This window comes from Anas platyrhynchos, chromosome 1 (assembly GCF_047663525.1).
Source record: "Anas platyrhynchos isolate ZD024472 breed Pekin duck chromosome 1, IASCAAS_PekinDuck_T2T, whole genome shotgun sequence".
Taxonomy (NCBI): domain Eukaryota; kingdom Metazoa; phylum Chordata; class Aves; order Anseriformes; family Anatidae; genus Anas; species Anas platyrhynchos.
Genome location: NC_092587.1, coordinates 200,707,345 through 200,730,834, shown reverse-complemented (window position 1 = coordinate 200,730,834; position 23,490 = coordinate 200,707,345). Strand labels below are relative to the sequence as shown.

Below are 23,490 nucleotides of genomic sequence, written 5' to 3'. Positions count from 1 at the left end.
GAACTATTTTAATTTAAATTCATTTGTGCTTTTGCAAGTTTGAACCTTTAAGGTAACCAGTATCCTGGAAATGCTGCCCTTTGCTGCAGTAACATAGAGCAGCCTTTGGGAATTTGGTGGATGGTCTGGTTGTTTTGATATGACACCCATGTTATTTAACAACTGGAAAAAGCTGTGAAGATCATTACTTCATTATGTATATGAAGCTAGAGAATGAACTTCAACCCAACTGAGGCACAATCAGTGTTTGAGTAAATGAAGCTGTTTATATCAGTCTTGTATTATTTTCCTTATTATGTAGGTGATAGCATTTCTGACTGATTTGATATCTTTAAAAACATTAGTAGGATCTAGGAACCTGATGATTTATTTATTTATTTATTTTTAATTTAACATAAGCTGTACTAATGTTTCATTTGCTGCTTATACAATAAATGATATATCTGAAACTGAACAAGTAAGTTTATTTTGCTCTAGGTGAAGGGACTAGAAAACAAGACTTAAAAGGAGCAGCTGAGAGAATTCAAGTCTATTAGTCTGGAGAAGAGGAAACTGAAGGGAAACCTGATCACTCTATGACTAACTGAAAGGAGGTTGCAGTGAGTTGGGTGTCAGTCTTTCTTCTCAGGTGACAAGTGATAGGATACAAGAAAATGGTCTCAAGTTGTACCAAGGGAGATTTAGATAGGACATTAGGAAAAAATTCTTCATGAAACAGTGGTCAAGCACTGGAAAAGGCTGCCCAGGAAGTGGTGGAGTCCCCATCCCTGGAGGTATTTAAGAGATGTGGATGTGGTCCTATGAGACATGGTTTAGTGATGGGACTTAGTAGGTCAGGTGGATGGATGGACTTGGTGATCTTGAAGGTCTTTTCCAACCTATATGATTCTATGAAAAGTAGATATGTTGGGTTAAGCCAACAGAGATCTAGTTAGCCCAGGAACTTTTTCTGAAGTTGTCCAATAACAGATTTAAAAGAAAAAAGCAAAAGAAGAATTATTTTCCCCTCTTATAACCTCCCTGCTTCATGAAATGAACAATTAGTATGTCCTGAGCTACATGAACACAGAGCTGAAAGTTGTCACTAGATCCACTGCTCGAAAAGTTATCTAATTCCTTTTTAATTTATTTATGCTTTGTACATAATCCTGTTGTGATGGGCATCAGAATTTAATTTTCCATTGTACAAAAAGGTACAAAGGCCCAATTGTACTAAGGCCTGATTTAAACTCAAGACCATAAGATTTCACTAGTGCTCTCTAACTGAGTTTCACATTCCCTGTTTTTGTATTCATCCTGATTGTTTATATTTTATAATCCACAAGCCATGGACTGGAGGATTCTAATGAAATGAACTGAAAGTGGTATAAATATTCTAAATCATACTTAAAAAAATACTAGTAACTTTCTATACGAGGTAACACACTCAAGTTTGATTAGAAAATGAGGAAATTTGGGGCCTTTGAAGAGGTTATCCTTTAGCTATCCACAACTTAACAGGTTTATCAACTGTATTGCTGAGTGTTCTTAAACACCTTCTTAATGAGACACAAGAACCCAACCAACAAATGTCACACAGTCTATAATACTGCATTTTTATCATATCTCTGAATATGGGATTAAAAATAAGGTACAAACAAATGAAAACGCGTAAGACTTGAAACTGGTAAAATATCCAGACAATTCATATTTTAAAATCAAAGAGAGAATTTAGCTCAAAGAATTTTTTTCACTATCTCATAAAGAAAAAAAGTCTTCTGTGGCTTATTAGCTCTTAAGCATTGCTTCTATAAGGAAAGAAAGTATCTGGGGCTACCACGATGATTCATATAAAAACACAACACTATGAACCTTCCACCTGTGCAAAATGTTGAAGCAGTTTCTGTATTCAGTTATTTATTTATTTATCTTTTAAAAGTTTCCATGCATATCTCCTGGTCAAATTTAGAAACATCACATGAAATGCTATTTTCCCAATTTCATCTTTAGGGTAAATTAAACTGGAAGGAATTTTCTCTCACTTGTCCACATGTACATATGAGCTCAAAGGTGCAACAGACAATTATAAGCCCCTTCCTATCTGAATTTTAGTTTGATTTCCAAACAGAAGAGTTCTCCTGGGCTTACTGCAGCCTTGTTTAGCTGCACTGAATTTCTTCCAGATTAAAAAAAAAAAAAGTAAAACATGCCCTGTTAGACAGCTTATGTCACTTCTTTTTGAACACTGAAAGACTAAACGGAAATGCCGATCACAGACCCACGCATGCATATATGTGTATGCAAACACCAAATTTTACATGATGGTGCTTAGTTTAACTGTGGACACTTTTTCCCTTTATGCTCTTTCAAATACAATTCTACATTATCTTTTCCCAAAAAGTCTTTTTTTTTTTTTTTTTTGTATAGACAAAAGCAAATTTTAGCAAATACTAACAATAGAAAGTATGTTCCCAAAAGGATACAACAGTCTTGATCTGTAATTATGCAATTTATGCATACTGAAACAAACATTGATATGAAGAGCAAGAAGATTAATGTTACACTGATGACAAAAAAGGAAAAACAATTTGGGGAATCAAGAGGTAATTAAATTTTTGACAGACTCACTTGAATAAGGACCATTAGTTATATGAATGATTTATTCCCCTGAGGTTTTGATTATATACAGGAAATAGGCATTTAACAAGTGATTTCATTGGCAATATGAAGAATATTATTTCCCGAAATAAATGATAAAGTTAATTTACAGGGTTGCAGAGAGTGGCCATTTCAAATTTAAAAATGTAGTTCTGACTCCCGAAGAAACATGATGAGATAAAGAAGTCCTTTCACAATGCTGTCTATTATGTATTTTATAGCAAGTTACTTGCATATGCAAATAATACGCAGAGCCTGAATTATGATTCCATGCACCTTATAGATCTGGAAAATTTGTTTCCATTGGTGCAATTATTCTTCATTTGCATTAAACTCAGAAACTGTTGTGCATGGCAGTAAGGGAAGTATTTGCAAATTGCAACTCTGAAATATTAGTTTGGTGGCATTTGGAGGCTTGGGAAGCACTGCGCTAGGAACTGCTTCTCAATGAGAGGAACTTTTCATCCTGCTAATCTGTTATAGTCTGAAGTGAAAGGACAGGATAAAATGGAAAAAAAATATGTATTTTTTTATCCTCATTACGGAGTGAAAATGAAGCAAGAAGAGATTAAGAGTGAGAATTCCAAACTAGTTAGAAGACCACAAGAACTACAGGTCTGGAAGGGACCTACTGAACCACTTATTTTTTGCTCCTTTCTAGCTCCTACCTATAACTGTGTCTTCTGATCATTCAGTTTTGACCCTGCATTGTGTTTTCTGGAGCCAAATGGGACTTTTTGTTTGTGGCTTCCGAAGTACTCTCTCGCTTTTATCACTGAAGCTCTCAGTTGTAAATCTCACGCACATCAACTTTATTTCAAAACCAAATCCCTGCAAAAGTAATATCAAGTGAATACTCTACTGCTAACATGTAAGCTATACTTAAGCAGAAAATTATACCTCCACAGCCAGTACTGTGGTCATTTTTCATGTTCAGAGTCTTGCCAGCCAGACAGTAATGTGTAAGGTATTAAATATCATACCAGTGAAAACAGTCAACTGCTGGGCACAATGAAGCAATGCTGAAGAGTGATAACAGCAGAAACACTGCTCTGGTGAGGTAGTGCTGGTGGGAAGGTACTTGCAGATTTGGTGTTTGCTAGCCCACTGTGCCTGCTGTGAAACACACCTGTGTTCAATGTCTGTCACAATTGTCAAAGCAGAATGTCCCAAAACTTAAATTTTGCTTTCAGGACTCTAACATTCAACCTTTATTTTGAGATGTAAGAGCTTTTGAAAACAGGAAATTTTTATTTCCTGCCCTGCTCTATTAAACATATATCCATATATATTTCTTTTTAAAATCTACCCTCATATTATATTTCTGTCTATATTTTGCTATATTGCAGACTTTTGATGCAACAACCTCAATATTTCTTATGCTGCTGAAATTTTCTCTACTCTGAAACATATGAGTACAAAGTGCAACTTCAAGAGGTTTTGTTATTTACGTACCCCTTTTGCATCAATTACACCCGGCTTCGCATTGAATTTCACCGTCTTCAAACGGGCACGCTCCTTTCTTTCAACTCTGTGGAAAAGAAAACATAAATAAGGAGTCACATGTTGATTAGAGTAGTGTTTCGTATTTTTGATATCTGATCTCCTAAGACCTCTGGTGGCTTATTATGCGTGAACAGAACATCTAAAGCAAATTTTACAAACTGGGAGAGATGTCAGGTCACTTCCTCAGCCAATAGCACTTTGCTGGCAAACACAGGACTGACTTTAAGGAGCCTTAGCTCTCTTACACCAGCACTCCCTCCCAACACACAAGGAGATGTGGTAAAAGCGCATTAAGGATTTACCTTCTCTGGTTTAAGCTGTCCAGAAATTAGGCAACATTTATGGTTCTGTGGTTAGAGGAACAAAAGAGGGACAGACAGAGAATAAGCCATTCACCTCAGTGCTCTCAGATGTGTACTTTGGGTACAACAAATTTCTCTCTATGAAGCCAACTTTTTCTTTTCCTATAGAGGAAGCTTTGATCCCTAGTTTACATAAAGGATGAACATTTAGATTGCCCAAATAAGGCAAAGTGAATCCAACCTATTTAAAACAAACAAACAAACAAAACACACCATAGTTTCAGGCTCACCGACAGCTTAAAAGTTATCTTAAAATACCTTACAAAACAACATGTGACACATAGCAGTGGTGAACAGTACCTAAACTCATGGCAAATGTAAACTAAAAAGGACAAAGTTTCACCTGACGGATTAAAATGTAAGAAATCAGAGTTGTTGTATGTACTTTTCTCTCTCACTACACCTCTTTTTCCATCTACAGGATAAGATGATCTACAATCATCTACAGGATCTACCATTTACTTGTCCAAGCAAAAAAATTTCGATCATCTGTCTATAATTGAAACAGCAACTCTGTTTGTCTAAGCTTATGAATTGCTCTAGGAAGTCCAAGTCAAATCCTGCAAAGCTAGCTTATAAGAGCTCAATATTGTATTTTTATTAGACAATGAATAGCCGGGGAAAAAAAAAAAAAAAAAAAAAAAAAGAGGTTTATTATATCCTCCAAATTGGTCCAAATATGACCCTTTTTCTAACTTTCACAGTTTCCCATAAAGGACATTAAAATATATTCTCTCAAATCTCTTGGTTTCTAAGTCTGGATAGCAAGATTACCTAGTTCTTTGTGAACGTTTTTTTTTAAATAAAAATTCTCATCTTTTGATAGAATGATAATTAGCACAACATGTTTCCTTTTGTCTGAGTGGGCTTATACATTTCCTACTGAAACACAGTGAATGCTGGTTACTATAGTTACAGTTTAAATTTAGAATAAATGCATTTCTCTGGAAGTGTGGAATATTCACATGGAAACAGCTCAAATGCAGCTTTCAAATTAAATCTGTGTTATTAAAAACACATGAACAGTCTTAAAGTTAAACTAGCAGATGAAGTCCCTTGATAGTATCAGTAAGAAATGAAGACTTGAGGCTGTGTAATTGCCTAAATAGGATGGATGCCTTCTGAGAAAAAAATTACCTCAAATAAACGCAGTATTCTACTTATTAATCTGTGTTAACATTTACACTCATTCCAGTCCTGTCTAACTTCCTAAAACATCTGCTTTTAACTTCATTTCTTATTTACTGCATAAAGAAATTTGGAAATTAACCTTGAAGAGTGGATCTTATTTATTAAATTCTTCATAATTGCCTTAGCAGTCAGGGAGGAATGGTTGCTCTCTACAGGCGTACAAGACAGATGAGGAACTGCAGAAGCATTCTGCATTTCTTCTAGTAGTGCATAAATAATATCATTAAGTGCCATTAATCCTCCTGGCAAGTGTAGCAACAGTGTTCATACATGCTTATGATGCCTGCTGAATATTACAAGCATTTCATAATCTACAAACTGTATTGAGGATAGCATACAGTGTTGTCTCCCGTTACAATTTTCCTGACACGTTTCATAATAGACATCTTTTCAGTTACTTATTATTTAGCTGAACAGTAAACTTCCAAGCCAAAATTTCATGCATCCCAGGGTGATTACAGTACTGCTGCTGCCCAAAGTGTCAACAAAATGGGTTAGCTGTTAGAGAAAAACTGGCAGAAAATAAATGGCTTCACCCAGGATATAAAATTATTTTAAAGCACTTTGGCTCAGGTGCTCCACTGCCTTCATGTATTGGGTGAGGGACTTGAAGTGTGACAAGATGTTGCTCTGGTGTAAGGAATAAACCTCTCATTTTCCTTTAGGAATCCTCCCAATATCCAAATGTCTGAAAAGCTTTGTTTCTTTGCATGCTCCGGAGAAATTTATTAGAAATTGGTTCTCCAAAGATTCTGTCTTTGTGGTGTCCAGAGTGTAGGCTGCAGTGAACAAAGATGATTCTATGATTTCTCATCAGAGCTACTGGGACATTTTTACCATAGACAGAGGCCAAAAAAAAAAAAAAAAAAAAAAAAAGAAAAGGACTAAAAATTGTTGTGAATGACAGAAAATAAAAAATATTGAATATCAGTTTTGCATGCATCATTGATCCAGCTCTTTAAATATATATTTTAATTAACTTTTAAAAGGAACATTAATTCAAGCATTTTTAGTGTTTTTTTGAATCTTTTTCAGTCACTATATTTTAACAAAAATAAATGAGTCATTTTATCCCCAAGAAAAAGAGGAGGTTAGGCACAAAGAGTGTTTTACAGTAGCTGACATTGGGAATGCCTAAATTCTTTACACTTCTCCATTGTTTTAGCTGCTAGTACAGCCACCATCCCTTGGACAATGTTTTGAACAATCAGCATTGGAAACTGCTTTTAAAAGAATAAAAGTTTCACTTTAAACTGCATTCATTTTTCATTCACCACTGCTGCACAAAACTGGATTATAAAAGGATTGAGCAAAAAATTAAGTGAAGGGGAAGGATTCTTCTCTGCCAAATTCTGCAGAGACACAATTTTTCAACCAAAAATTGCATGATATACATTGATCCCATGCCCCTTTCTAATTATAAATCTGTTTGGTAGAACTATGCTTACAGGTTTGAGAAAAGCAAGGACACAACTTCAAAAACTACTTCATGGCTCAAGTCCCATTGCCTGGGGGTCACTGAGGCTAAATGAGGTTTCAAGAGATGTTCAAAGATGTGACTTGGGAGCTGAAAATCTCTGAGCCTCACATGGAGACAGCCTCATCAAGCACAACTGATGAGGATTGCATCTCCTGCTTTCCACCTGCTCTCCAAGTGTAGCTCCCTGCAGAAACATTACGGTGTACAGTGAAATGGTCTAAGACCATCTGAGATCTGGGGCAGATGGAGTATATACTGTGTACTTGTTTTCTTCAAAGATGCTCATTCATGCAAGTTTCTTCCCTTACCAAAAAAACAAAACAAAACAAAACAAAACAAAAAAAGGATAAATTGCGGTAAAAACTTATAAGCTGTCCCAAGCTACTCCATCGCTACTTGTGTAACTACAGGGAGATTTAAATCTCATTAAACTCAAGGGGAAATAAGATTTTGAGATTGAAGTATTGCATTGAAGTATTGTGGCTACGCTTGCATCCAGGGCATCTGTACTCACAGGAGAAACTTTATTTCTAGTTTATTTGCTTAGGCTTCTTGTGTGATGAAAAGAGAGAGTTACTGTCTCATCTGGAGGAATTAGTAGAAGGACAATAATCTAAAAATACCTCTTCCAGCCTTTTGAGTAACCAGGGTGAGGTAAGATACGACCTTCCACCTGGCTTCACAACTTTAAAACTTCTCATGATAGGAGACACCTTATAATTTGTTTCTTTTTCCACTAATAATAGGGATTCATTCTCCTCTTCCCCAGTATGGCTAAAGGAGTGAAGAAATACATTCAAAATATACCTCAGACTTCAATATTTCCTCACTAGCAAGTTCAAGACTTTAGTTCCTTATGATGCTGTTCCCTTCTTACTCATTTTCTGAGTAACTTGCTACTGGGATGCAACACCTAAAGGCATTGCAATGTCTAAACACCTTTCATGTCTCTTGAAAATGGGATTTTTCAAAATAAGACTTTCAGATATTTTTGTGCACTGCAAACAAGAAGAAATTGAGTAAACCTCAACTGAACATGAACTGTGAACCTTTATTGTTGGGTATTAATGGACCACTGGGAATTTTGTCAGTGCCTTTGTAAAAGCACTAATCATTCTTCTCAGTGGAGATGTAAAATAACAAGTGAGATATATATTAATCTTTAATAATTGCATTTATCATTGATGTAGGGATGCAAACAAAAAAACAATGTCTGGAATACAATAAAATGGTTACAGTAGCCTAATTTGCATGGATTTGGCACTGAGACATTTTGTAGAATGAAAGCAACTTCCAAATCCAGTATGAGAACTGTAGTAATGAGAGTTACTACATATAAGAATGCAATATAAAATGGATTAAAAAAAAAAACAACTTGCTACATTTTACATCTTTGTTAACATGTTTCTTCATGTCTTGCTTAGCCATTTCCATGACATCCACTTTACATTTGTTTTGCCTGCCCATCAAGTGAAAGATAAGTGAAAATGTGGATTACTATTTATAGTCCAAATATGTAGAGTCAGTGCATAGTCTTTTATTGCTTTCATTCTTTGTACTGTTTAGCTTTGTTTATGTGAGGTCTGAGTGTACCAATAAATTCCTGTTCTCCAAATTATCTTTGAGCATACCTGAAGTGGTAGTTTTGCAACAGAACATCAGAATTTTTCAATAGCAGAGAACATGTTGTCTTTTAGCTCTTCACCTTCACTGACTTGCTTATAGAAAGCAGCTTAGCACCTGGTCAATATTTTATGAAAATGGTAGATCTAATGCTATTAGAAAATGAATTCTCATAATACTGTAGAACAACTTAATTCTGTTTAAAAGCGAATGGCTGTTTTCCTTCAGCAGATAACTTTCCGTCATTGCAGGAGGCAGGAAGAGGATTATATATATACACATGCATATCAATTTTACTCCGTATTTATTTTTTCTCATTAGCTTAGTAAGCATAGTCAGGTAACATTTTAGACAAAGCTTACAAGATCATGCCACATTAAAAAGTTTTATAATCTAAACATTAAAGTCTTAAGTGATATTTAGGAAGGCAGACAATTTGTAGGAGACCATTAAAAATAAAACTCACTTGAGTGGATAAACATGCCCTTCTGCCAGGCTGAGCAGAATAACAAATTTAAGCTGGCTTTTTGCCCACAGGGACTTCTGTGCTGAGGAAATCTCTTGTTCCTTGCCCTTAAAAATGTTCATGAAACATTGGCTTTTAATTTATTATTTTTTTTTCCTCCCATTTTGCTCTGGTAGGAGAGTGTGGTTACACGTGTTTGCAGGGAGAATGCTGTCCATCTGACAACACAACTGTCAGGCTGGTGCTGCCACACACCTTTAGTCAGTGATAACAGAGTTACACAATTCTTTGCAGCCACATGCACTCAAATGAGCTGAAAATGGAAATCTTGGAATTATGGTTTTGTGGCTGCACATTTTAAAGACAACAGAAGGATTAGTGTGAATACTATAGTGTTATCAGACCAACTCCTCAGTGCCTACAGTGGGAGCAATAGTAGAAGTGGTGACAATTTAGGCTAGGCTGTTGTGTGGAATTGCAAACTAAATTAATTTCAGACACACAGACCCAAGTCAAACAAAAGTACACACATCATAGAAAGTACTGAAGCTTTCCATTCTTGAAGTGGGAGGTTGCTGTTGTATGGGGATTACAATGTAAGTTTTTCTCTGTGCAGACGCTCAGCAAAGTGAAAAAAAAAAAAGGTGTAAAATCAATGCTACAGCAAATTAAAATACATTTACTCCTAAATGAAAATATCTGTCTAGGAATTTAATACACTTTAACTTATGGACATTGGTTTCATGCTTTTTTAAAAATTTATTTATTTGCTTAAATGATGTGAGAATTTCCATGGGGAGGGAGTCTTAGAAATAGGCTGCTCTGCCTGCTACTGACCTTTATGGGAAGCTGAATACATTTGATTATCCTGAAAAAAGGAAGGACGGTGAGGCAACCAAAAATTATTGTGATCAAAATCCTAGCATATGTAGAAATGAAAATCTAAATCTATACATCTAAATCTAATAAAAATCTGATGTAAAAATCTAATTCTGCTGGCCACTCTAGTAGAAAATATAGTAATTTTTGATGATGTGGTAGTAATTCAGACACGTAAATGTAGTGCTCATCTAAGACCATAGGCCAGTTGAGGCATTGGTATAGGACTGGCAGCTATCCCAACACCTGGGAGACTTCTTGCTTTCACCTTAGGCATAATTTGGATAAATCTTTGTTGTGGACATGTAACCAAAAACAATTTGGCTTGTAATATCCATTCATTATTACTATACAATAACAACTATTTGGTGACTGACCACAACTGAAGTGGTTTGCAGCCTCTTATGCTGAAGTTCTATGGTTTCCTACACTGATATGATCCAAAATCATAACACCTTTATAGCATTACATTTGGTTTCTACCCAACTGGCTACTCAGTCCTATGGTGCAGAACAACAGATGTAATCAGGCAGCAAATACATACTGACAAATGGATGAAATGCTGTCTCCAGATGCAGAAAGGGTTGCAGCAATACTTCAGCACTGCTGGATATTGAGCATTTAGTTATTGCTCATCCCCAGCGAAGTCACTGGCTCACCAGTTTGTGAGGTTTGGTTCTTGCACAGATCAGTGGAGAAACACAAGGCCCCTGTCATTTCTTTGTGCTGCCTCTTTCAGAAATCTCCTTTAGCTGCAGTGGTACCCTCCAAAACTGCCTCTTAAAGTTTGACTTTACAATTTAACAACTTACACAACATCAAGTCCACACACTGACAGCAGCTCTGAAATCTAATGACAAATAGCTTTCAAACTCTATTTAATCACTTAGACGTAAAGGCTGGTAATATATCCGACATCCTGGAGTTAATAATGAGTGGCAGCTCCTCTCTAGTTAGAAATTATGATTTCTTCTGGTATATCATATACATATCATAGAGGAGAAAAGGAGTATGGAGTCATGACTTATTATTTAAAATTTATCTTATCAACTCATGCTACAGTGTTATTGTTTGAGGAGCTCTTGAAAAATATGTAAAAAAAGTGCAAAACATGATACTTGGAAAGCAATTACCTTTACACAGTGCCTGAAAGAAATAATATTTTATATAAATATTTTATATTTATATAATGATTTGGTATGTATGTATACATATATTTATTTGTATACATACATGTATATATATACTGAGTAGAACTGAAGAGGTTGCTGGTTTTCAGAGCTATTTCATAATGATTTCACTTATGAAAAATGCAATAATTGTATATTAGCTGTTGTTGAATAGAAGATAGGGTGCAAACCAGACAGCAAAAAGACTCATCCTGGCAGTGATAATCTCTGGATCTGCATAGCCTCCCTCTCACCCGAAATACAAAACATGTTGCAGTCCCACAGGACGGTATAATATTTACACATATATACAATGGCAGAGGAAGGTATCTAAATACAACACACATACATGCACACACACACAAGAAATAAAAATAATAATAATAAAGAAATTATAAAGAAAATGAAGAGAAATGAAGTGGAGATTGAAAAGCACAGACAAATATGAAATCTCTTCAGCCTGCAACTTCACAAAAAGGTGGGCTTGCGGGACAAGTCACATCTCAATAAACAGCCACAGATGGTCTTTTCCTCCTGTTCTATCACAAGACATATTTTACTGTTTGTTAATAAATATGTCCTAGCACATATCATGAAACTTCTAAAGAAATCCTATACATGTATAAATTATAAGATGTATAACAGGAGCCTGGAGAAACCAGTTTAAATGAAGATGCCTATATTTGGTCAGATGAATCCTGGGGCTATTCTGTTTTGGATCAAGTCTCTTGTACTCAATAACCAGCACACATAGAGGAAATTTAATTCTGAATTAGCATATTCTGGCAAGTCTGATGAGTTTTCTATAACTCAGTCTTGTATGCACTGATTGCTCATCCTCCCCTTGGGTGGTGTAAATGACCACAGAAGTTGCTGGCGAGAGCGTATTGGTCTCACTGGTTCTGAGGTATCATCCAGAATCCACAATAAGGAAATAATAGTCACTTTTCAATGCATTTGAAAAAATAACCTTGTATAACTGAAACCTTTTATGAAACAATAGCACCCTCCCCCACTCCAGCTCAGGTATATCACATCATTACATTAGTGCAGGCAGAAAATCAGATGCCATTGATTTTTTCAGACTACTGAGATTCGCTAGTGAAGAATTAGGATGACAAGTGGAGAGCATGGTAATGAGACCTGTGTCTTCTCAAATTTGAGCCCCTTATTTTTAGACTGTAACCAATATTTTAACATCACATCCTTTCCCCAAGCTGTGTTGTATGTCTGACCTTGACTAGAAAGCCTCTGTCTTTGGTCCCATCATTGTGTATCACTATGTAGGGAAGCCAATAAGTCTCAGGCACTTATATCCTATCCACCTTACAGAAGATACAACACTATGTCTTCAGCAGTTGCTTTGCTTTGCCCTTCTTTCCCTTATAGGTATCTTATTATGTTTGACAGCTTTTTGTAGCTTTCATGGTGTGTACCACACTTCCTCAGTAAAAACTGAACAGACTTTCTTCTTTTCCCATTTGTGATCCAATCATGTCATTACAATATCTAGTGTAGCAATTAATAATAGGCAGGAATTTCTTTTTCAGTATCTAGAGACTATATATGTTTGTTTAATGGGCACATTTTCCCCATCTTAAAAATTATAATGTAGTTTTTAGTTTTGTCTATTATAAAACTACAAAATTGCCTTTTGCTGAAAACCCTGGTGTGGTTGCTATTCAAACATGGCCATGATTAGAGAAAATAAGGTCTTTGCAGGGCTCATGTCAATAAGGTTTTTGAAGGCCTTTCAATTTACTTTTAAGTAATTTAGAATAAGGGCTACCATGAATTCTATTAGCACCTGGGCCAACTCTCCTTGAAAAAACAGCAGGTGCTCTATAAAGCATCAGACATCCCATTTTCCCATTATAAAAAATGGGCACGATCATTTTTATATTAATGCTAAAGCTGAAATAGCTAGAAATAGAAAGTTTATATGCAGTACGGGAGCATTGCTGCAAAACAAAAATGTAATGTGGCTTGACAGATTTCATTTTCCTCCCACCCTTTCAGTTCTTGACCTTTTATAGTAACTATAAACAAAGGCACAAAGTAATGCTGATTTGTGCAGCAGTCTTGATACTATCAGGGACCTGTGGCCAATTTTATAAAACACCTAGACAGAGTAAACAATACAAATAAAGGGAAACATTCAGATGTCTATTTTCTCTCCACCAGTCGGCATGAATCCATCACAGCTAAACAAAGATTTAGATTTAGCTTGGAGAAGGGAAGAAAGTTCCTTCATTTACATTACATGAAAAGCATACTGTGATATCGATTATCCATCAGTTTCCAGACAGGCAGAGATTAAATTAACAGATTTTGAAGTCAAAGAGGACCATTATGTAATTTAGCCTTGTTCTTTATATCACACGGGCTCAGCAGTTTAATTCTATTACTCTCAGAAAAGAAAGACATACACTCTTCATTTGAAAATGTCAAGACATTCATCACATCCCTCAGCAGTTTGATGTAATGGCTAATCACCCTGACATTAAAACATGTGTTCTACTTCACATGTGCTAATTCCCAGACTTGGGTTCTGGTTTTCCCTTTCTTTGTTGCAGTTCTTTAATAGACAATCTATCTTTAATAGATGGTGCTCTCTTTCTCTCCCCCATCCCACTTTTCTCTGTGAAAGTGCTAATCAAATCACCTTTGCAGTTTCTTTTCAACACAGCTAAATAGCCCAAGCTCTTTAAATCTCACAGTGAAAATCTTATCTTCCAGCTCTTGAAATAATGACTGTGGGATTTTTCTCTACTTTCCCCATTTTTTTCCAGCAGATTGATGCATACTTTTTTGTTTGTTTGTTTGTTTATTTTTTAAAGAAAATGGAATATTTTAACATCATGGCCAAGGAAGGAGGAAGGAGGAGGCAGCACTCACCTCCTCTTGCTGGGTATAACTCCCATCTCCTCACTGTCTCCCTCCAGAGTGACCCTTCTCGCCTGCCACCATTCATCATCTGAGGCGTTGATGACATGAAGGATGTCTCCGTACTTAAAACTGAGTCCTTGGCTTGGGAGGCCACTGTCTTTGCTCTTGTCATAGTCAAACATAGCTCTGTGAAAGGAAATAAAGATGTAAAGACAAGTGATTATCTCAGTCTTGGAAACATTTACTTCTGAACATTTTGTCATCTTTTATGTTCCAGCTAACCAGTTCTCCTTTCCAAAGAGAAAGGTCTTGGAGGAAAACTTCCTGCTTTGAAGGTAATGTTTACAGAATACATTTGTTTTAAGAGAAACTGAACAGTGAAGTATAATATTTACTATTTCACTCGATAAAGAACAATCACCATTTCATAGTATCCAGCAAAAAAAGTCCGGTGGCCGGAAACTCCTCTGTGACCTTGCCAGAAGTAATTTGTGGCTGTTAAAATTGTTCCTGTGATAGGATGGAATTCCTGAAACTTGAAACTAAACTAAACTGAAAGATGCCATGATCAAAGTAATGATAGTCTGGCACATGTCCCTTCAAAATGCCCTCTAGGTGCATGCAGCACCACCAGTTTCTCTGTCCACATCCAGTCCCCCACTGCAGCACAACTTGTCCAGATATCTGGTTGTTTTCTTTGATGTTGATGAGGTTTTCCACTGGTTTAAAGTGGACCTCTGCTTTGGGTATGCCTATGCAATGGTCCTATGTACAGTACATATACTATGTACATGTCCTGTGTATGGTACATATATTAATATCTGTATATGGACTCTAAAGCAGAAATGGAGAGCCATCTTTAATATACCTGGTTGTTAAACTGTTGTTGGGAGTAATTCAGCATGAACTAATTGCCAATGTATTCAACCAGATCCTGAAAAAGACCTTCAGTCTGCACTGAGCTCTGTATTACCAAACTACAGTGAAAACAATCCTCAGCCTCATCTAGGCCTATGCCCTGCACCTCCACCAGCAATCCCTGGGGTCAACATACTCTGTATTTCCCATTGAAAGGCCCTGGACATGAATTCCAGAAAGGCTTTATTTGTGTGCAGGTGGCTAGCTGAAGTTATCCAGATAAAAACCTAGATCTTGGTTTCTAATAGGAGAAGATATATAGATTTTTTTTTTTTCCCATACAAAATACAGTTTAAAGAACGTGTGCCTGACAACAACTGATGTTTATTTTCCCGTAGGGAAATTCCTATAGGGTAAATAATATGATTATAATACTAACTACAGAAAGGATAGATGAGTAAAATCCCAAGAGGGACATAATAAGACCAACTCCTTATTGTCAGAAATAAAGTTGAAGTAATTTCTTCATTGGTAAACACATCTGTGAGAAGGATTTGATATAATTAATTGTTATGCATTGTAGCATAGTTGCACAGAATGATTATAACAGCTTTATGGGTAAAATTAAAACACTCAAGGCTACCTCTCATAATGAGGAGAACTTATAAAAAAAAAAAAAAAGTTATTGGAGTTGTAACTATGCAACCAAAATCATTCAAAAGGTCTCATAAGCACTCATTCTGCATGAAGGATCTGCTTCATGAAGAGAAAAAATGCTTTTTAGAATATGCATTCTCTTAAAGAGTTTACAGTCTAACAGCTTCAGAAAAGCCCAGATAATTCCTTTCTCTGAGGATGAACACAATAACTAATCCTGCTGAACTTTATGTAATCCATGAGCTTGGATGAGCTTGTGCCTTTCTTGGTAAATGTTCTTGGAACGAAAGTAAAAAAAACTTGGCTATATCTTAGTAAAAAAATATTTTCGTGAAGGATTCTTATCAGTAGCAGATCATCTGTTGCCTTCTCAAATAAGGCTTTCTATGAGGCCGAGTGATGAAGAGGAAGCTATGCACCATCAGCTGCTTATCCTTAATCAATTAATGACACCCAATCTCTGAAGAAATGGCAGTGCACATACAAACAGACTTACAGCACATCATTCTGTTGGTATTGCTCTTATCGGCATGCAACACTCTAAATTTTATCACCATATTAAAGAGCCATCATCTGAGAAATTCACTGAGTAATTGTGTTCCTTGTCATGGAAGCCTATCAACATCTCAAAAGCCTGATCACAGAGCTGGCTGCCATGCTGAATATTGGGAAGATGTTACAATTCTGAATCTACACACAACTAAATCACTCAAAACAAGTGACAATATTTTCCATTGCAGAGAATAAGCAAGACTGTCACATCCCAGAGGTAAACTGCATGCCAAACTGAAATGCTCAATATTTTGAAAGTTCTAAGGTAAAGGGTGTGTTGAAAAGCTAAGGAGGAGAAAGAAATCAGAGCGGTGTTCTTTGTCCTTGAACAGACATTTTCACCTTAGAGCAGAACTTAACATCACAGACTGCCGTTGTGCTAGTTGACATTAACAGGGAATGCAGAATTGACTGACTTACTATGATTGGAGTAATCACATGTAATGATAATTAAAATGAGATTATAGATAGACAAGAGAATTTTAAAGCAAATGTTTCAGAGAGTGAAGGACTTGTAGCTGCATGCTCTACAGATGCTGATTACTCCATTACTAGATGAAAATGATACAAGAGCTGACTTCAGTGCTCTTTCACAAACATTTCAAATTAAGAGACAGGTTTAAATTTATACGCGTTTAAGCTTACAACTTTGAAACCGTTTGTAGTTCTGTAAAACATACTTTTACAAGTAGGCAGTTGGCCCAGCTATAGAACAAGTTTTCTTCATTCTAGACACTGTTGCATGCATGTGCACCCTCAGTAAGTTTGCTGATGACACCAAGCTGTGTGCTGCGGTCAACATGCTGGAGGGAATGGATAGCATCCAGAGGGACTTGGACAGACCTGAGAGGTGGGCCTGTGCCAACCTCATGAGGTTCAACAGGGGAAAGTGCAAGGTCTTGCATTTGGGTTGGGGCAATCCCAAGTACAAATCCAGGCTGGGCAGAGAATGGATTGAGAGCAGCCCTGAAGAGAAGGACCTTTGGGATGTTGGTTGGCAAGAGGCTCGACATGAGCTGGCAATGCATGCTTGCAGCCCAGAAAGCCAACCGTACCCTGGGCTGCATCAAAAGCAGCGTGGCCAGCAGGGAGAAGGAAGGGATTGTCCCCCTCTGCTCTGTTCTGCTCTTGTGACATCCCACCCGTCATTCAGCTCTGGGACCCTCACACAAGAAGATGTTAGGATAGAACAAGTCCAGAGGAGGGCTACAAAGATGATCAAGGGGCTGCAGCACCTCTCCTGTGAAGACAGCCTAAGGGAGTTGGGGTTGTTCAGCCCGGAGAAGAGAAGGCTCCGGGAAGACCACAGACAGGCCTTCTAGTACCTAAAGGGGACCTACAAGAAAGCTAGAGAGGGACTTTTTGCAAGGGCACGTAGTGATAGGTCAAAGGGTAATTGCTTTAAAGTAAAAGACAGTAGGTTCAGATTAGATATGAGGAAGAAATTTGTTACTTAGAGGGTGGTGAGGCCCTGGCACAGGTTTCCCAGAGAAGCTGTGGATGCCCCATCCCTGGAAGTGTTCAAGACCAGGCTGAATGGGGCTTTTTGAGCAACCTTCCCTTTTGCAGGTGTCCCTGCCCATGGCAGGGGGTTGGAACTGGATGGGCTTTAAGGCTCCTTCCAACCCCAACTATCCTATGATTCAATGAAAAGTCCAGCTCTCAGAAAAGTCTGCCTGGCTTTTTCAGCCAGATACCATACAAGATAGGCTCTGTCATTCCATGGGGAATATCAGAAGAAAAGCTGAAATGCATTAGTATCTTTGCAAAATGTTATGGAGAGGACATAAGCAGCCCAGTCCTATAAGAGACCCATCCTACCAAGGAGCACACATCACACATCTCTGAGAGATGAAGATATCTAAAAGAAGCACCAAGAAGTGTTATTCAGACTAGGATTTACCCCATACAGACCCATGAATTTTTCCTTGAAAAGTTAAAGGTATCTCCCCACAACACAAGCACACAGTGTAGATTATGGAGATACAGATTAGCAGAGCTAACGAGTTTACTGAGCATACTGACATGACTAAATGCTGCCTGCTTATTCATGGGTTGCTGTAACTCATTTTTAGTGTCTTTTACTACAATTTTAAATAATAATGACCTCAATAACCTTACAGTTTTCTAATGGTGAATATCTGAGAGGCATGGATATTAACAGCTTCTCTCCTTTTTTTTTTTTCTTTAATTTATTTTTTTTCTCCACAGCTGACAAAAGCACATCTTAAATAGGAGTTCTTCCTTCAGGTGTTTGAGTCCTCAGCCAGCTATTTGCATCCACTGTTCAGCCCTTTTTGGATCACGTAGGACAGAACCAAGAGCTCTACAAGGCTCATTTTTCCCAGTCAGCTGATTAAGTCTACTGTTGAACAGATATAGTTATTCTTTATGACAAAGGAAATCAGTTTAAATTATTTAACTTTCATTTCATAGCCATCACCGATGTCACTGTTAGGCCACATCAGCATAAGAAAAATTTCTGTTCAGTATCTTCTGGATAGTGCATTTCACAAATAGGAACCTGGGTTACACAGGATAGATGAGACATTTTTGGGTTACAAATATAGAAAGACCAGTGATTATTCTGAAGTGTGTATAAAACATTGAAATAGGAAACAAAGTTTGCTGAAAACAATTCAAACAAGTGTGTTGAACTTATGAATTACCTTATTAGAAAAATAGCAATAGGAATGGGTGTGATTACCAAAGCTTTAAAGGATATGTGCTGCATTTCCATTAATGACTTTTTCTTTTTTCCCCCAGTTCCAATTTTTTGCTTGAGTTTGGGGAAAATTATTTAATATTTGTACAACATTCTGAAATTAAAAAGTGCTGTTTGAATGCCATACATTGCTGCTGTCTTCTTTGTGAAGGTTTCCTGCTTGTAGAAAATTAAGAAGCACAGTCCTGAGAAGTGAAACATTTAGAACATGCTGGATATCAGAAATATTCAAGATTATATGAGTCCCTGACATCATTCCAGACTTCAGAAGTGATCATTGCACTAAGCTAATCCAAGAAGTAATTTGGAAAGAACCTAACAGGTTTTATTTTTTTGCTTGGTTGCTTCTTAATAATTATTAGGAACCCACTTCAGTGTAAAACTTGAGACAAGCGTTTCACAACAGCATCAAAATTCCTTGCTCAAAATTTGTTTCAAATGAAAATACGGTCAGTGCCAAGACACAGTATACTACCAAATGTGCAGTGAGGTGTCTATACGACAGTGAAGACCACTAAAATGGGGACTCTTTTTTTCTTCAATTTAGTGTAAACACTTTAGCATCTGAGGTATGTTGAAAAACTAAGCTGCATCGCATAGTAAATTTACAGAATCACAGATTGCCTGAGGTTGGAAGGGACCTCTGGAGACCACCTGGTCTAGCCCCGTCCTGCCAAGCAGGGTCACCTAGTGCACGTTGTGCATGATGACATCCAGGATGGTTTTGAATATCTCCAGAGAAGGAGACTCCAAAACCTCTCTGGGCAACCTGTGCCAGTGCTTGGTCACTCTCATGGTAAGGAAGTGTTTCCTCATATTCTAATTTCTATTCTAGTAATAACTCTTCTTGCATCAGAAGTTATAAATATTTGGCATAGGAGAACTTATATTAGATTTATGGAAATAGCAAATCAATTCATGGTTCAATCCCATGCATTGCAACCTACTGGCACCCACCACGCCTGTATTGTTACCAGCATTTCCAAAATTAAAAGTAAGGTACAGAAAGAGTAAGTGGTCTTGCTAAGCCCGGGGACAAAAAAAGGAAATTTAACAGAGAAACTGATTCCTCATCTGAGGTATTAAACACTGTTTGTAAGTAGTCTTCATGATCTTCCTGACAAGGCAAGGGATATTAATGCATTTCAAGCACAGCAATATATTTTGCTGAATGCCCCTCTATGTTCAGTGCAAAAAAAAAACAAATCTCCCATATCACTGTACCATGGCTAGTAATCTCAATATGATACAGTTCAGGTACTGTGTGGCAGCTTTATTTGCATCTTTGAAATTACTTTCTTCTTCTGGCACAGATGGGAGTTTGCACATAAATTTACAGGCTGCTCTTTGCCATTTACTTGATTATGAAATGACAACAACATTTAGCAGGAGAGATCTTCAGTTTCTGTAAACAGCCCTAACTCTTTTGCAATCTGCTAGCATATCTGCATTTACATGAGTTAAGGATATCACCATTTTCTCTGAAAATTTCCTTAGCAGAGATTTAGGGAGAGATAAACTATTCTTCCTCTTCTTTACATCTGCCTTATGCCCTCCTCTTCCCCCCCTTTTTTTTTTTTTTTTTTTAAACATTGGGGAAATTCAACACACAGAGATCTAATAATTTTCCTGATTTTATACAGTAATTCAGTACTAGAGTCAGAATTTGACCCCAAGTTTCTTTGCTGTCTTTTCTGCATTCTTGGTAATAGATGTATTTCCACCCACTTGCAGGCTCAGCTTGAAGAAAACATTAAAGCAAAATGAAAGAAACCCTAGTGTAATTCATTGCTATAGCTACAACAGAGAGCACAGCAGTGTTGTGATAGAGACAGCCATTGCAATGCAATTAAGATGTTATTAGAAGGGTTAAATTTTCACTTGGTAGCATGCCAATAAAGACTTCCACCTTCTTCTCCCAGGTTTTCTTTCATCTGGAGAAGCTGAACAGGTGAATCCTACGTGTAGATCGTACTGAAAGATTGCTCTCCCCATGTGAGCTTGGGAAGCTCTGAGGTGCTGCTTGCAATGCCTACAGGCTGCCAGAGCAGCCCCTGTGCTAGAAATGATCCAGTCACACATTGTCACCTCTGAAAGGGTTGGGAGTGGACTGTTTTGAAGAACACCTTTCATTAAAAGTATACTACAACAGTGTGGTTTCAAACAAACAAACAAACAAAAATGTTTGTCTCAGGCCTTTGACTGAAAGAAACCGTGATTCCTGGTTTGTTGTGTGTTTGTTTCTTTCCAATGAGTATTTCCTGTTTTAATGATGTTGCATCATGAAGCTGATCCCCTCAACCTCAATTACTGTAGTTGGCCTGAGAGGAACAAGTGCCAGCAACATGTGTACTATTATATTAAACAATGCTAGGGCACTTCAGCATGGTTTCCAAGTGCTCTTTGGAAATCAGAATGGGCTAGGGATCATTCCCAGCAACAATCTGAATACATCTCCCTTATGAGGTGGGCAATAGGACATAAAGGAAGGGATGGGGCTGCAGTGGTGGGCCATAAGTCTGGAGGATGCTCCCAGGCATATGAAATTTGGAGTATTAATGCAGCTGGTAGGTCTAAGCTTCCACTGATGGAGAGCCTGAGGGACTGGGGCTGCCCTTCAGGCACTTCCAAATCCTATCATACATTTACATCCAAGCCCCTTCCATTTGCTGTCATGCTATTTCTTTATTTCATTCAGCAGTTTCTCTATTCACTCCAAGCCATTCTTTATCATTTTGCTCCTAGTGGGAATTTGGTAGAGAGCTTTGCCACAGACTTCAATGAAAAGAGGTTTGGAGACAGCAGCATTAGTTCCAGAAAGATTTCACTAGGAGAGGGGAGATATTTTCTTTCTGTATTTATATCAGGAAAGAGGACTGCCATTTGTCATTGGGGAATATTTTGTTCATTTTGCAGATCCTGCCATGATCCTTAATATCAGCTCCTACAAGCAGTGCTTGTTTGGTTTGCTTATTTGGGTGCTTTGCTAGTTCTTGTGTTCTCTCCAGGCAATGGGTTCTTCTACACTGAAAAACTTGAAGTCAATGCTTTCAGAAGTCTAAACCCCTCTAAAAATTTGTCAGTCAATGAATGTATGCTATACTTTCATGCTCTTGCTGTGCAACAGCACACAATGTTCTGTCAATGCCACAATCTCTGTCACTGTGCCATGTCACAGCCAAGATCGGTGGTGTTTAGGAAGGAAAACAGAAGTCTCAGATATGAAACTCCGAAGCTAGAGGTGTGAAGCATCACTGATCACTTCAGGAAGCTGCCTGTCAGAGCCTCAGGGACTCATGTTGTTAGAGAGGTTTTGAAGCTTTTAACTTCATCAGTGGCAGGAAGGATGACTGATCATGTTCCTTGTCTTTAGCTCATTTGCCAAATTGTCTGTGTGCCCATCACAACACACTGCTTGGGACAGTGGACCTGATGATCAATTCCACGCTGTTCTAGGAAATGCAGCACAGGTGACAGCCCACTGTGAGGTAGGACCAGCAGCTTTAGCTTTTCAGCCATGGACATAGACAGAATTCATGTTGCTTTCAGACTTATCTGGCTTCCAGCTCTTCTAGAAGTACTTGAAAGGTAACCCAAGAAAATGAAGCTCTTTCATGTTCTCTGCTTTTCATTGTTTCAACATTTTACAGGGCATAAAGGGGCCAAACAGAATTTCCATTTGATTTGCAAAAATCTGAAACCAGCATTAAACTGTGAGCATATTCCTTGACCCTTACCATATATTTTTTTTTTTATTTTTAGTTGCATTTCTGATAAATGTAGAATCTTTTAAATTCACTTACATTGTACTCAATGTATTGTTAATGTATTTAGGCTACAGTATTTTGAAAAAACTCCAGAGAAGATCTGCAATAACATGCTGTTTGAGGAGTACTTTCGGAACTGTGTGAAATTTCATTATGAAGCCCCAAATTTGTGAGTGAGTTTTGAATTACACAACAAAATGGAAAACTTAGGTTAGGTTTGTCCTGAGGGGTTATTTTAAAGAAATGCAATCATTTCTGACTGACCTTGACCTGGCTGAAGGATTATGCATCAAAATGATGTGAAATTTGCATGTGCTTCTTCATGGATTTGTTTTTTTCTCCCCACACAGACTCAGTGAAACTGCAGCTTGACTGCATCTCAAATTTCTGTCTGAGGAACCCATACAGGTTTGCAGCACAGATTCCTGTGTTGTGACATTTAAGATTATCTATATCCAGAAAGAAAAAGGAAAGTGACTGGATGTCAAATTAGGGATACTTTAAACTACCGGGTATTTCACCTGAAATTTCAACCTGTGGGTTGCACGGTTTGACACAGGAGCCAAAGAGTTCCATGATTCTTAGTTTTAAAAAAACGGTAACTTACTTATTTCCTGCCTGAAAATACTAATTCATTTTTCCCCCCAGGGAAAATAAAATAAAATAAAATAAAATAAAATAAAATAAAATAAAATAAAATAAAATAAAATAAAATAAAATAAAATAAAA

At 37.3% G+C, this 23,490-nt stretch overlaps 1 protein-coding gene across 32 annotated transcripts in view; it reads right to left on the bottom strand.

The window, feature by feature from the left end:
* The window catches only part of DLG2 (discs large MAGUK scaffold protein 2), a 1,031,289-nt gene that overhangs the window by 42,046 nt on the left and 965,753 nt on the right, over window positions 1-23,490 (bottom strand). For all 32 annotated transcript variants that reach the window (XR_005264704.2, XR_005264705.2, XM_027462397.3 and 29 more), the window contains 2 exons: window positions 14,212-14,388; window positions 4,093-4,168 (listed from right to left, as the gene is read on the bottom strand). Coding sequence is in view for 30 of the 32 variants with exons in the window: in XM_027462397.3 (XP_027318198.1) it covers window positions 4,093-4,168; window positions 14,212-14,388 (253 nt within the window). In the remaining 2 variants the exon portion in view is untranslated. The remainder of the gene's footprint in view (window positions 1-4,092; window positions 4,169-14,211; window positions 14,389-23,490) is intronic.